Genomic DNA, 15,440 nt, shown 5'->3' with positions numbered 1-15,440 from the left:
CCCACGCAGACACAAAGAGAACGTGCATACTCGAACTCGTGCCGATTCGAACCCGGGTTGCTGGTACTGTAACAGTGTGGTGCTAACCACATGCTAACTGAGCCACCCTTGATGATCCCACACAATCTCAGCTGAGCAGCATAATTGTGCTCATGTGATCAAGGACCATGGCAGAAAGGTGGGTGCCATCAACATACAAAGAATGCCTGTGCAGACTTGATGATGGAATCTTGTTTGTGTTTTTTTAGATGCAGATCACAAAGTACCACGAGGCTCTGTGTGATCATAAAATAGATGACTTGCTGCACGCCCTCCACAATGAGAGCAGAACAGGATACTTCTTCACAGATTTTTGCAAGAAAATAGAAAATGAGGTAAATGATGGTCTCTGACTCCACCACCTCCTCTGGCAGGAGTTCCAAATGTCACCCATTAATGAGGTAATATGTCAAAAAAAATTCAGGGTTCACAGTTGGCATAGATACTGAGGGGAATAAAGTCAGAAGCTAGCCTGTCTCATTGCAGTAATGCCACAGTAAATCTAAAGCAAACCTGGAACAGGATCTTAAAATGGCGTCTTACAATGGCGACTCTTTGCAGGCAGCTCTGATGGGAATAATCAAATATTCAAAATCTACCAAAACACGAGACACACAAAAATAAACCTACCTGACTGCATGGATTTCCTAAGATCGCTACAAGACCCGGGAATCAGTAGTTGCAGCAGAGGCAGGTTCTGTTGCTACAGTGCGGGAGCTTTAAACTGCTCACCCAAGCACTGCAGGTACAACGTGCAAGCTTTAAACTATCCACATAGTTGCAACTGTGGGAGTTTTAAACACACAGAGAATGTTATAATGTGGAAGCTTTAAACTGCTCACATATTTTCCATTGCAATACCACTGGAGTTTTAAAACACTAGTGATCAGGCCAGCCAAATGTCAAGAAAGATTTAAAGGGACAGGGCTCAGACAGTACAACTACCAACGGTGGGTCCACGGGCCAGGTGAAGAAGACCAAACCACGTGGCGCAGGGTTGTGGGGGGGGGGGGGGTGTGCTACAGGTCAGGTTGAGATGCTCCCTACCATCCTCCAGGCCAACGTACAGTCCTTGGAGAACAAACTGGATGAACTCCAAGCCAGACTACAAAATCAGTCTTCAGGGGGTGCTGTGTGATGTGCTTCACGGAGCCTTGGCTAAAGGGGGAACATTCCAGGCACAGCACTTCAACCCAAGGGTTATACCCTCCATCGCGTTGACAGAACACTGACATCTGGAAAAACCAGGGGAGGCGGTGTTTGTGTCATCATCAATCATTGTGGTGCAGAGATGTGACAGTCCTATTCCAGTCCTGCTCCCTCAACCTAGAACATCTGGCAATCAAGTGTCACCTATTCTACCTGCCGAGGATGTTCACTGCCATCATTCTGGTCGCAATGTACTTTCTGCCCCAGGCTAACGTCAGGCTGGCACTGGAGGAACTGAGCATTGTGATAAACAGCCATGAGATACCACATCCGGATGCCTTCCTGATCATTGTAGGGGACTTCAACCAGGCCAACCTGAAGAAGTCTGACAAACTACCACTAACATGTCACATGTGAGATCAAAGGAACCAACACACTCGACCACTGCTACACCACCATGAAGAACATACACCAAGCCATTCCACAACCGCACTTTGGCAATTCTGATCATCTGGCTGTACTTCTACTCCTTGTGTACAAGCAGAGACTGAAGACCACAGCACCAGTGGTGAAGACGATAAAAGTGTGGTCGAGGGAAGCGGAGGAGCATCTGCAGGACTGCTTTGAATCGGTGGACTGAAACATATTGAAGAACTCATCCATAGACTTGAATGAATAGACAACAGGACTTGCCGATTTCATCAAGATTTGCATGGATGAGTGTACGCCTATGCGCACATATTAGGTGTTCCTCCAACTAGAAGCCCTGGATGAATCAGAGAATCCACAACCTGCTGAGGGCAAGTCAAGGAAATTGAAGGCTGGGGAATCGAGATCTTTTTAAGAAATCCAGGTATGACCTACAGAAGGCGATCTCTGAAGCAAAGTGGGAATTCTGGAGAAAGCTAGACAGAGACAGATTCACGGCAGCTATGGCAGGGAGTGCAGGCCATTACAGCCTACAAAGAAAAAGCGCATGCTATAGTTGGCCATGATGCTTCACTGCCCGATGAGCTGAACTATGTCCGCTCTGAAAAGGAAAACAGTGCCTACTACAATCCCTGAAAAAGCTGAGGACCCTGTGGTATCTGTCTCTGAGGGTGAACCCTCGCCAGGCAACATACCCCGATGGCGTACCTAGCAGTGTACTGAAAATCTGCACCAATAAATTAGCTGGAGTGTTCACGGACATTTTCAACCTCTCATTATGACAGTTGTTTCAAAAGGGCATCAATCATCCCAGTACCCAAGACTACCATCCAGTACCCAAGACTACCATCCCTCAATGACTACCATCCAGTGGCACTAACTTCTACAGTGATTAAATGCTTTTAGAGGCTGCTCATGGCCAGAATTAACATGTACATAAGCAAAGATCTTGACCCATTGCAGTTCTCCTATCGTCATATTTGCACCACACCAGATACAATATAATTGGCTCTCCACTCAGCTCTGGATTACCTCGAAAACAATAATTCATACATACAATTTCTGTTCATTGATTACAGTTTAGCCTTCAATACCATTACTCAGTCAGTGCTAGTCGACAAGCTACAAACCCTGGGCCTGAGTACTCCACTCTGTAATTGGATCCTTGACTTTCTCATTGGAAGACCACAATCAGTATAAATTGGAAATGTCTCCTCCTCACTGATCATCAACATAGGTGCACCCAAGGATACGTGCTTAGCCCATTGCTCTACTCATTTACACACATGACTGTGTGGCCAGGCAAAATTCCAATGCCATCTACAAGTTTGCCAACAAAACCACAGTTGTCTGCAGAATCACAAACAGCAATGAGGAAGCATACAGGAGGGAGATAGATCAGCTCGTTGAATGGTGTCACAACAACAACCTTGTGTTCAATGTCAGCAAAACCAAGGAGATGATGTGGACTTCAGGAGGAAGTCAGGGGAACACGACCCAGTCCTCATCAAGGGTTCAGTAGTGGAGAGGGTCAAGTGCTTCAAAATATTGGGTGTTAACATCTCCAAGGATCTGTCCTAAAGCCATCACATCGATGCAATCACAAAGAAGGCTTGCCAACGGCTATACATTGTTAGGTGTCTGAGGAGATTCAGTATCACAGGAGACTCCTGTAAACTTAAACTTCTACAGGTGTACTGTGGAGAGCATTCTAGTTGATTACATCACTGCCTGGCATGAAGACGCCAACTTTCAGGTCAAGAATAAACTCCAGAGGGTTATTATCTCAGCCCGCGACATCACAGGCACCAGACTTCACTCTATCAAGGACAACTACATGAGGTGGTGTCTTTTGTTACAAGATCAAACCAGCAACCACAAAGAAGGCCTATCACACAAGGGTAAAGATGAACAATTACTTTATTAACAAAAATTCACCTTCAAACTTTAATTCAAAATCCCCCCTTTTTATAACAATGCCCACTGGTTACTATGCAAATCTATATAACAGTGTAAAACTAATAAATTCCCTAGCCTAAATATAACATATGTAATTAAAGTCTAAGTTATATTTCCAACCAGCCCACAGAAAAACTTAGACACAAAACAAACACAAAACACACAAGTCTCTCAAAACTTCGAACTCAACTGAAGCAAAGATCATAAACAAAATTCAGTTAGTTTGGTAAACTGAAGTCAAAAGATATTTGAGAGAGAGAGAGAGAGCACAAAATTCGAAGTTGTCTTGTGTTGCTTGGAGAGAAAGGAACCACTGGCTTGGTCCGGATCTTTCTGGCTGCCTTCGGAATGTTCATCCTTTTTGAAATCCCAACATTCTAAACTGTCCTCCAGACCATGACTCATGCTCTGGGTCATCTTCCACTCCACAGCACCCCCAGTGGGGGTTTATCGTCCAAGTCCAGAAATTTTTGGATCATTTTCTGCACATGCTCAGTCTGTCTCCCATTCTCTCTGCAGTCCACCTTCACCTTGGCTCTCTAAGGCAAACTGTCACTTTTTTTTAACATAAAACCACACAACACATAGGCCAATACACATCACAGAACTCTGTAATACTTTAAAAAGCAACTCTATCCTCAAAGACCCCAACCACCCATGCCATGCCCTCTTCAATTTGCTACCATCAGGAGCCTGAAGACAAGCACTCAATGGCACAAGGACAGCTTCTTCCTTGCTACCATCAGATTCCTGAATAATCGTTGAATCCAAAGACACTGCCTTACTTCTCGTGCACTATTATAATTTTTTTTCCTTTCAGTGGTGTAGTAAGATGGTATAAAATGAATGTTCAACTGTGATATTGCCTCAAAATACTACATTTCATGACTTGTTTATGATTCTGAGCTCAAGCTGACAATGTTCATGTATGAGAGAGTGCAAGTACTTAAGAATGTATTAATTCCCATTTTAAATAATCTGTTTATATCACAGAATCCTATCCACTGACCTTCTCACTGTGACAGAGTATTTAGAGGTGGTTTGGGAGGAACTGTTAGAGCAGCTTGCACATACACATTTTAAAACACAGAATATTTGCAGGACTTTTGCAGAATGCTTTTTGCAGGAGGTAACAAAGTATCGACAGCAGCTTGCCTGGGAGAGCATGTGATCTTTGCAGGCAGGGGAGAACAGTATTGCTCTCAGAGAGAGAGGGTGTGAGACAGAGAGCGAGGAGAAAGAAATTAGTTCCAGAAGGACAAGTTGGCAAACTTTGGAAGGCTGCCTAGTCAAAGGAGGAGCTTGGCAGTCTGAAAAGTGACCTGAAAGAAAGAGGATCATTTGGAGAACACTGAAGGGACCAAGTTTCATCAGCAAGACTGATTGAGAAGGAATCAGTTGCAGATGTCCTGGAACAAAAGGAATCTCTCTCTCTGAAAACCAGCAAGAACCCTCCTGAGTGGTAATCATTTGCCTGTTAAGCACCAAAGACTGGTGAACTTTGTTAATACTAATTTCTGTGCACAGTACAAGAATTGCCTGCAACCAGTGAGATTGGACTGTGATCCAAAGAACTTTTCTAATCTTAAATATACATTACACACACCTGCACTTAGTATTAGAGGGGGGATTAAGTAGTTAGGTTAAGTATTGTAAGGAGTTACCCTGTACAGGGCTGTAACAAGATGTGAATGCATCCTTGTACTTACAAGATAAGAGAGACATTGATGGATTGAGAGGCAGGAAGCTAGCAGGGAAAGGATAGCAACAGTTTTAGTCATTGGACAAGTAATGATATGATGATGTTCTAAGCATGTATCCAAGGGTATAAAAAATCACCATTTTGCTGATAACGGCAGAATGCATTCTCCGACTAACACTGTTAGTCGCAAGTGTTACAATCCGGTAATAAAGAACAAAGAACCCTGATTTCGACTCAGTCTGGTGTTTGTCTCACTCATTCATGAACAAAGCAGACCTAACAGTATGTAGGTTAAGTAATAAGTTAAAGTTTAATTCTGTCTTCTTGTTCAAATATAATTAAAAACTACTTTTGTTTAAATAACCCTGTGTTGTGGTGCATATCTAATTGCTGCTGGTTTTTTGGGTCCTCTGGACTCCGTAACATCACAAAGATTGGTAAATATGGGTGGCATGGTTAGTCTTGGTGGTTACCACAAGGCCATGACAGCACCGGTGACCCAGGTTCGAATCTGATGCTGTCTGTAATGGTGTGATCTCTCTGTGCCTGCGTAGGTCTCCATCCACATTCCAAAAATGTATGGGGTTAGTAGGTTAATTGGTCACATGGGTGTATTTTGGTAGCGGTGACTTGTGGGCTGGAAGGGCCTGTTACTGTGCTTAATCTCTAAAATAAATTTTAAAATTACTATTTTTACAGATCAAACAGCACCCAAATGAATGATTGCTTCAGTGTAGTGAATAAAACCTTTAAGTGATGGATTAAAATCTTTTGTTGTAGTGCAGAGTTGCTCAGAGAATGTTTGCTAACCACTGTATTTGGACGGGTCAGTATTGATGTTTCCAATGCATCTGAAGTAACCATCACAGTATGCACAAGGCAGAAATTCACCTTCATCCAGGGCATGAGCCCCAACATTGGGCTGCCTCATCTTCAGGCATTAACATCGACTTCTCCGGTTTCTGTTAGCCACCCTCTGCCCCATGCCTCATTTTCTGTAGCTCTGTCCCTCTCCCTTTTCTTTTCCATCTGTCTCCTGTATCCCAGCTCTGAATTCACAGAGCTGACCCTCCCCATCAATTCTCACCTTCCCTCCCTCTCTCCTGGCCTCTTCTTCATATCCAATTGTCACCTTTTGTCAGCTGGTCTGTACTCCTCCCCTGCAAGTTCTTTCCATACCTTTAGGGGCTTGGGCCTGAAACGTCAGTACCTGTAATATATCTATCTCCTATAGACGCTGCCAGACCGGCTGAGTTTCTCCAGCATTTACTGTGTTTTTACTACAATCACAGCGTCTGCAGACTTCCATGTTTCATTCTCTGAACTTGGTCAGTAGTGCACTTGTTGCCCATGAAGAGCTGAACAATGTTTCTATAGACTCTTAGTGTAAAATTCAGTTTCCTTTTTTTCCCCAATAATATTAAGATTTTCATTTCTGGCAATCAGGAAGATCTTTATAAGACTTGCCGCTTATTGTATTTACGTCAAACTCTAGCAGACGTGCAGAATGGGTTGCTAGTCCAGGAGCTATCTCTTACTATATCTGAACTAATTTGGTTTCTACTTGTCTTGCAGCTCTGGAGTAATGGTGTGGACTTGTGGTTTGAGCTAAAGGAATATCAGCGACTTTTTTATGCAGAAGCCTTTCAACCATTTAAGCTAAAGAGACAAGCACAGGCAAGCTTTGAAACATGCATTCCTTCAATATTTTAGTGACCATTTGTGGCCAGTGGTGGATTATCTACCACCCCGGCTGAGCCACCCCCCCCCCCCCGACCTTGCCTCCCTGCCCCATAGCCCCCACCATTGATTGAATAGAATAAAGTGAAATTGTTCCATTTATTAGCCTTTGGGCGTGATGCCCTTGCATATTCTAAATTTATCTATCTGCTGGGTATATGTTGAGAATACACCAGTTGGTGTTTAGTTGGAGGAGAGGGAGAAAAACTTCATTAAAATCAAACAAAACTTTACCTTGCAGCCTGGAAGGAGGCATTCGCGGGGCTTACCCCCCCCCCCCCATGAGTTATTGTGCCCACCTCCCACCCACCCACCAGCAGGCCAAGCCTTTGGTGCAAAACTTTGCATGGGTGAAGGGCAGGGCACGGTCCCGTTCATGGAATTCCCTGGAGCTTGCCCCTGGTTCCTCGCCTCCAGCCGGCAGCTGCTCTTTGGGATACAGATCCCCACCTCTGCATTGATGAGAATAGTGCACCCACCCACCCCCCAGCACTATTTTGCAGTTCTGCTCCCACTGCCACCGGTCAGGGTGTTGGAGAACACTGCATGTGCTCCTTTTATCATTTCTGAATCGTGACTGCGCTCTTGGCTCCTTCAGCAGAGACGAGGTGTATTCTTGCCATGGGGTTTCTGGGTATTTCTGGCGGCCATCAAATTGGCTGCTGCACTGTTTGGTGTTCTATGATGTTCGCTCCAGGTTTCCTGATAATTGATACAGTCAGGTGAACGCGGTACTTCCACGAGCCTTGATTGACGGGTGGACCCAGGACTAATGCGAGCCCATATTGACAAGTGGTTACATTGGTGTACCAGTGGTTGTGATGGGCCCCTAGGCTTCAGCCTAATGATTAATCCGCCTCTGTGTGTGAGAGTTGCGGTTGAGGGTAAGGAGATGGATGAATTGATGTAGGGAGTGGTTTTAATCCTCTCCCCCTAGAAAAATCGTTTCAATTTTCTATTAATTACCTTTTTCATGGTACAGTGTTTGAAGTTGTTTGTGTATCAGACATTTGAGTATCACGCTCTTCAGAAAACTGAGATCAAGTGAGTTCCTTACTTTATCCACAGCTCTGTTTTATTTTCCATGGCTTCATACAATACTGCTTAAATGCAGTCTGTTCCCATTGTTAATTGGGGTATTTGGGTGGCAAGGGCTCGTGGGCTGGAAGGGCTTGTCACCATGATGTACGTCTAAACAAAATTACCTGGAAGCTTCTCCACCGAGTTGAACAATCAAACCTTCACATTATTGCCACCCCTCACTCCAGCCCCAGCCAAACTACTCTCGAAGATGTACGTTGCCTTACATCTCTCGTGGCCTTTGGCTCGAGGAGCTTTCTTTTGCACAGGCCCTCTTCCAGCAGCGTGCTTTTTTAAAGCCGAACAACAACCTTATAAAATCATTAACAGTTCAAATGCTTGTAATACTTGGGCAACCAAACTTAGTAATATTTAGTTCCATTGCAACCATGTGTGCGTTTCATTAGCTACAGTTAGAGATGGAAACACACTGGATTTAAGCAATAAAACAGAGCTGTGGATCATGAGGAACTCACTTGATCATCAGTTTTCTGAAGTGTGTGTGATACCCAAACGGCTGATACACAAATGACTTCACTCTGCCATGAAGAAGGTAATTGACAGGTAGTTATAACCCCAAGAATGCTTGGCAAATGCAAATTCCACACTTTCTATTTCCGAGAATTTAATTCATAGATAAACCTGACAAAGCATTGGGGTTGAATTAACTAATCAAATACAACCAAAAGGGGTCAAAGTAAGAAAATGCTAAATCATGTTAAACAATGTAGGTTTTCTTTTCTACTGAGAAGACCCATGTCAGCTGTTGCTTTCATGCACCTCTGCTGCTGCCTCCACAATACCATTATTTTGGAATTTTCATAGAACACAACAACTTCATTCAGGCCCTTCGGCCCTGAATGTTGTGCTGAGCTATATATTCCTTCCAAAAAACTGAAATGCTTCCTGCTTCGTAATTCTTTGTATTTTTCTTTCATCCATGTGTCCATCTAAGAGTCTCTTAAATGCCCCCAGTGTTTTAGCCATCACCACCATTCCTGGCAAAGTAGTCCAGGAATGCTTTCCCTGATGTCTCCCCTAAACTTTCCTTCCTTCATTTTGTACAGATGTTCTCTGGTGTTCTCTATTCCTGCCCTGGAATAAAGGTTCTGGAAGTTCACCCTGCCTATGCCTCTCAGAATCTTGTAGATGTCTATTAAGTCTCCTCTCATCCTTCATTCCAAAAAGTCCCAACGCTGCTAACCTTTCCTTCATAAGTTATTTCATGAGATATTTCCTGCTGTTCTTTAACCACTGGCCATTACTTTGATGATCCAGAGGGCATCTTTAAGTTTTAAAAGACAAGTAACCTATTTCAACTGGTTGCACACTACGCACCTCTCCTATGGACACTTCCATTTAGGTCTCAGCGCTTCTGCTCTGCACTATCTCAGAAAGCAGGGCTGCTGTAAAGGTTTGAAGGGCATTCTTGACACTGGTCAGGATGACAGCTGTTGTGGATCTAGTCGAATCTCTTGTTTCATTGACTACTGTGAAACAGCCTTGATGTGTGTTAGAGTGAGCTCTTCCATGCTTTCAATCGCTTTGCTCACTTACTGTCAGGCTTTGAAGTTTCACCATCTGCACCTAAGAATCACCAAGGTAATTATTAAGAGCAGGAAGTTGGGATTTTTCTTAGGGAATCATTGAAGTTGCACTTGGCTGTTTGAATCTGATACTGAATCTTCCTTTTATGATCTGTCCTCCTGTTTTAGTTCATTTTTGCTACATACGCTGTTGAAGGGGCCCCAGCAGATGTCAAAATGGATCCGGAGAATAGGAAAATCATCTATAATAAACTGGAGCCCCCCTATGAGGAGCTGTTTGATCAGCTGGAGGAGCACGTACTCATCTTGCTTCTGGTACCCTGGGTCAAAATGCTTGAAATGGACACTTCAAAATATCAAAAGGTAAAGCAATACTCGTCTATAAAAAATGGTTAATAATTGCCTCTTGTGCATTATGTATAAGTGTGTGTGGGTGAGTGTGTGGGTGTGTGAATGGCCCCCGCAGAGAAGTGGAGCGAGGAGCACACGCCAGAGTTATTTGCTCGGGCCACACCACAACAGAGTGCTGCCAATGTGGGGTGTGTGGTAGGAGGGTCGGGCAAAGCTGAGGGTCCTCCGCAGGGAGCGGAAAGAGATCGGGAAGCTGGGCCTGGAATAGGAAAACTGATGAGGAATGGCCTGACCCAGAGGTGGGATGTCTCTCCAGGCACTCAGGCGGGGGGGTGGGGGGGGGGTGCTGGAAGCAGAATGACGGAGACTGGAAGGAGAGGGTCCCAATGAGGACCTCATCCAAGTACCAAGCTAAGACAGAGCTGGAGCTGTCAGCTACAGTGAAGGTCCTGTCAGTGGCCACGGGAAGTCCTGGCCCCACCGGATGGAGAGTTAGCACCAGGCAGCGCAGAGGTTAGACTGCTCCATTCCCCAGACTCTGCTCTCAGCACCTGCTCCCCTCATCCTGCTGCAACTTGGAAGAGTTGAGCGGAAGGTGGGATGGGGAGGAACAGAGCTTTGGGTGCCCTGCTCTTGCCATGCCACAGGAGGCAGCTTTGCATCAGGTCGCTTCCTGCATCATGCGCTTGGCTATGGGCCTTGCAAATATTATGTACATGTATTTCTTTGTCTAAAATGTTTGTAACAAAATATTCATGTAAGCGTTAAATTGTGTATGTAATATTTTTCATGACTTGCGGCTCTCAAACATCTGAAGTTTATGATATGTGGTTCTTATGTTAAGCAAGTTTAGCCACCCCTGGTCTATGAGGAATCAAGGGTTCCAGATATCAGACAGAGACTAGGGCAAAGATCAGATAATCCATGATTTAAAATAAAATATTTTATTTCTGATATTCATAGACACATCAAAATTCAAACAACCAATACAATCAATTTCAACACTCATATAATATACAAACAGTCAAATAAATTATACAGATTCAATTACTAGTGGGGACCATAACCCCTACAGAAACCTAGGAAAAAATCAACATAAATTTAGGAAAAACAATCAGGTTGACTAAATAACAAAAGTTAAGGAATAACTTTTTAATTGTAATGTTGTACGATGGTTATAAAATGAATGCTTGCACTATGATGCTACAGCAAGACACTGAATTTGTCTGCGTCATGCCCTACTTTGTTAATTCCACTAATTTCCCTGCTGGGATAGATTGTTAACCATATTTCAAAGGTTGGGGAGTGGGGGTGGAGAAACTAGTCAAATCTGTGTGCCAATGTATTTCACGTTGATGCAACATACTCCAGGCAACGTACTTGAAATGAGGTGCCTCCAGCAACAAATATTAATTGGAAGGTTGTTGTGTATTGTTAAGAAAGAGAGACAATTATGATTGTTACTTGTATTCACCTCAGATCCTCGGATATTTATTTGAGTTGGCTGAATCTACCAGCTCTCTTGTAGGTCTGTTGCTTACTGTTTCAATGTTCATTGATACTAAGTGAAGCTCTTTTATTTTACAGGTGAACCTGATAACAACGACTCGACATTTACATTCAAAATATTGCAAAAAACTTCGAGAGCTGCAGAGGAAATCTTTCCCTAACAAGGTAATGTTCTTCAGCAAAGTATTGAAGGTGCTGAATATCTGAAAAAAATGCTAAAAGCTGGACATACCCATCAATGAAAGATATTGAGCTGAAAATTTACCTGCCTTGTTCTCTGCATATACTTTGTCATCTGATAAGTATTTGCACTGTCTTATGAAAGTAATTAGCTCTCTGCTTCTCAAACAGAGACAGAAAGAGATGTAATCGTCTTGCCATGATTGACGTTGGGGTTGATTTTTAAAAAAAAGATTTTAATTTATATATAGAACATAATAACAGGCCCTACTGAGCCCTCACTCCCTAAAGACACCCATGTGACTGATTAACCCACTCACCCAGTAACAGGATTACAGACAGCACTGGATTCGAACCAGGTTAATGGTACAGTAATAGCATTGTACTAACCATACTGCCAAAAATTCTTGGCATTGAAGACTTTGGGTTTCCTCCTAACTTAAACAGCATTTCAAATGTTTAGCTTCCTAAACTACGCAAAGCCAAAAGTTGACACTTGTCAAATGGGCCAGCAAGTTGTACTTAAGTATTTATTGACTTGCATTTTTGTATATTCCTTTATACTAATGTGTGCACTCTTAGGGGATAGTGGGACTCCAACTGATGGTTACACGTAATTATTATCAATAGACTCCACTTCCTTTGTGAAAAATAACATACTTTGTTGCTTTGCCATGAATCTGGAATCTTGTAATAAGTAGGCAGTAATAAATCCAAAAAGACTAAGGAATGATCTTGTTGGTTCAGGAAAGTGGAACTAAGGTGAAAGATTAGCCATAAATGGTAGATCATGCACAAGGAGACTTTTTTTCTACATATGTCCACCTCAGATCCTCAAAAGGACAAGAACAGTTTTTAAAATAAATAGTATTAATATACCTAGCAACCTCACTCCACTGGTTAGCAGTACGTGCCAGACTTGGGGTAGTCTTATACAGCAAGTATAGCTCAAACCGACATTGTAGGTGGAAATTCGGGGGGGGGGGGGGGGCGTCGTCTTTTACACGAGTTGTTTTGTACACTGGCATATACTGTATTTATTTTCCTCAATTTAAATTTTTTGCTGGTTGCTTGAATTCCAGATAATAGGGGTTTTACTGTAATTGTTTCAAAATGCGATCAAGCTGAATTTTCTTCTCAGCAAGACTGCACTGTAACTGTTGTTAGTATTTACAGTGGGTATGCGAGGGATGGCAAATATGAACTAACAAAGTTTTTATCCAGGGTTTTAGTTTCTGTATCAAGATATCTTGGCTGAAACATTTTCAGAATTTCCAGAACCTGTAACTAATGAGGTAGATATTCTAATGTGCTCCTGGTTAGCAGTTCTGCTGTGAACTATAGGCATTTGCCTTTCTCGGTACCAACAAGTTCAGTCAGATTTGATGCAAGATCTGCAACCCAATGATTTGAATGGGGAAGAATGTCTATCAGAAAAAATGTTATCCAGAAAGGAAGCAGCATTTCAACTAATGGTGTTTGCTTTGTTTCTAATACTTCAATTGTATCTTTTCTGATTAGATGCTTTAAGTGTTAACATTATTGATGTATGATAGATTTTGTATGTTTCTGAATGTGAAGGACATAGAACATTACAACACAGTACAGATCCTTTATCCCTCAATGTTGTGCCGACCTATATATTCCGACCAAAAAATATACGAAACCCTTCCTACCTCATAACCTTCTATTTTTCTTTCATCCATGTACCTGTTTAAGAGTGTCTTAAATGCCCCAATGTTTCAGATTTCAGATTTATTGTCAGAGTACATATGTAACGTGAAAAAGCAATATGAAGCAGAACTTTTGGAGTTAGAAAAATTGCAACTTTGGAGAAAAAGTTTCAGGAAAATGCAGCGGAAGAGAATAAGATACAGTTATCTAATTTGAAGCTTTGTTATAATACAAAGCAAACCTATAATTATGAGAGAGTGATTTTGAGATCAAAACAGTGTTATTATGAGTTAGGGGAAAGGGCTCATAAGGTGTTGGCAATTGAAGACTGAACAAGTCTCTTGAACAATCAATGTAATATGAGGAAATTCAGATGTTACTTATAAACCACAAGATTAATGAGGAATTTCAAGCTTTTTATCAAGACTTGTGTCCATCTGAAGGGAATGTAGATGTTGAACAAATTGATTTATTTTTGTCTGAGTTAAATTTGCCCTTATTGGATGAGAATGATATAAAATTATTAGATAATCCATTTACGGATTTTAAACTTGAAGAGGCATTACAATCTATGTCAAGTGGGAAGTCACCTGGGGAAGATGGGTTTATGACAGAGTTTTATAAAGAATTTTATGGTTTGTTGATACCGGTGTATATGGATATACTTAAACAGGCTACAGATACAGGTTTATTCCCTGAGTCATTTTCAAGAGCATTGATAATGGTTATACCTAAAAAAGACAGAGATACATTAAAAGTGGCATCATATAGACCTATATCTTTATTAAATGTAGATTATAAAATTGTAGCAAAAGTTTTAGCAAATAGATTAACTAATATTTTATCAAAATTGGTACATATAGATCAAGCAGGATTTATTAAGATTAGATATTCGGCAGATGATATTACTAAATTGATGAAAATAATCAATGTGTCAAGACAGCAACCCAACCAACCAATGGTTTTTGTGCTAGACACCGAAAAAGGCCTTCGATCATGTTGTGTGGAAATTTTTATTTAAAGTGCTGGAGAGATTTAAATTTGGTCCACTCTTTATTGGTTGGGTTTTTTTTTAAATTTTTTATTTTTCACACTATAGATCACATTATTCAAGATATACACATTTCTCCTTTCAAATATATACAGTGTCGTTTTCTCCCCCCCTCCCTCCTCCCCTCCCCCCCACCTCCCCCTCCATCCATTCAAAACTCTGAGTCCAAGATACATCAAACCCATCAAACAATGTTGTCACTCAACATTAACGAACAAAAACTTCCACTGAGTCAATTCTTTCCATTCTCTTTTCCTTTTGTCATTTTAGATGATAGATGTCCCGGTAGGTTTTCTCTATTATATTCCATGTACGGCTCCCATATTTCTTCAAATAATGTTATATTATTTCTTAAACTATATGTTATTTTTTCTAATGGAATACATTTATTCATTTCTATATACCATTGCTGTATTTTCAAATTATCTTCTAATTTCCAGTTTGACATAATACATTTTTTTGCTACAGCTAGGGCTATCTTAACAAATCTTTTTTGTACACCCTCCAAATCAAGTCCAAATTCTTTATTTTTTATGTTACTTAGGAGGAAGATCTCTGGGTTTTTTGGTATATTGCTTTCTGTAGTTTTATTTAATATCTGGTTTAGATCTTCCCAAAATTTTTTCACCTTTTCACAAGTCCAGATTGCATGAATTGTTGTTCCTATTTTTTACAACGAAAACATCTGTCAGATACTGTTGGATCCCATTTATTTAACTTTTGAGGAGTGATATATAACCTATGTATCCAATTATATTGTATCATACGTAGTCTCTTATTTATTGTATTTCTCATAGTTCCTAAACATAACCTTTCCCATGTTTCCTTTTTTATCTTTATGTTTAGATCTTGTTCCCACTTTTGTTTAGTTTTATCATTTATTTCCTCATTCTCCTTTTCTTGTAATTTGATATACATGTTTGTTATAAATTTTTTAATTATCATTGTGTCTGTAATCAGATATTCAAAATTGCTTCCTTCTGGTAACTTCAGACTACTTCCCAATTTATCCTTTAAATAGGATTTCAAT

General features: G+C 41.3%; 1 protein-coding gene across 6 annotated transcripts in view; it reads left to right on the top strand.

Moving 5' to 3' along the window:
* Positions 1–15,440, top strand: part of LOC138755109 (regulator of G-protein signaling 22-like) — a 158,211-nt gene that overhangs the window by 62,506 nt on the left and 80,265 nt on the right. For all 6 annotated transcript variants that reach the window (XM_069920412.1, XM_069920414.1, XM_069920413.1 and 3 more), the window contains 4 exons: positions 249–374; positions 6,854–6,955; positions 9,814–10,008; positions 11,584–11,670. In XM_069920412.1, the coding sequence (XP_069776513.1) occupies positions 249–374; positions 6,854–6,955; positions 9,814–10,008; positions 11,584–11,670 (510 nt within the window). The remainder of the gene's footprint in view (positions 1–248; positions 375–6,853; positions 6,956–9,813; positions 10,009–11,583; positions 11,671–15,440) is intronic.

Source organism: Narcine bancroftii, chromosome 2, assembly GCF_036971445.1.
Source record: "Narcine bancroftii isolate sNarBan1 chromosome 2, sNarBan1.hap1, whole genome shotgun sequence".
In the NCBI taxonomy this organism is placed as follows: domain Eukaryota; kingdom Metazoa; phylum Chordata; class Chondrichthyes; order Torpediniformes; family Narcinidae; genus Narcine; species Narcine bancroftii.
The sequence above is the reverse complement of the archived record's forward strand: the minus strand, read 5'-3'. Positions and strand labels throughout refer to the sequence as shown.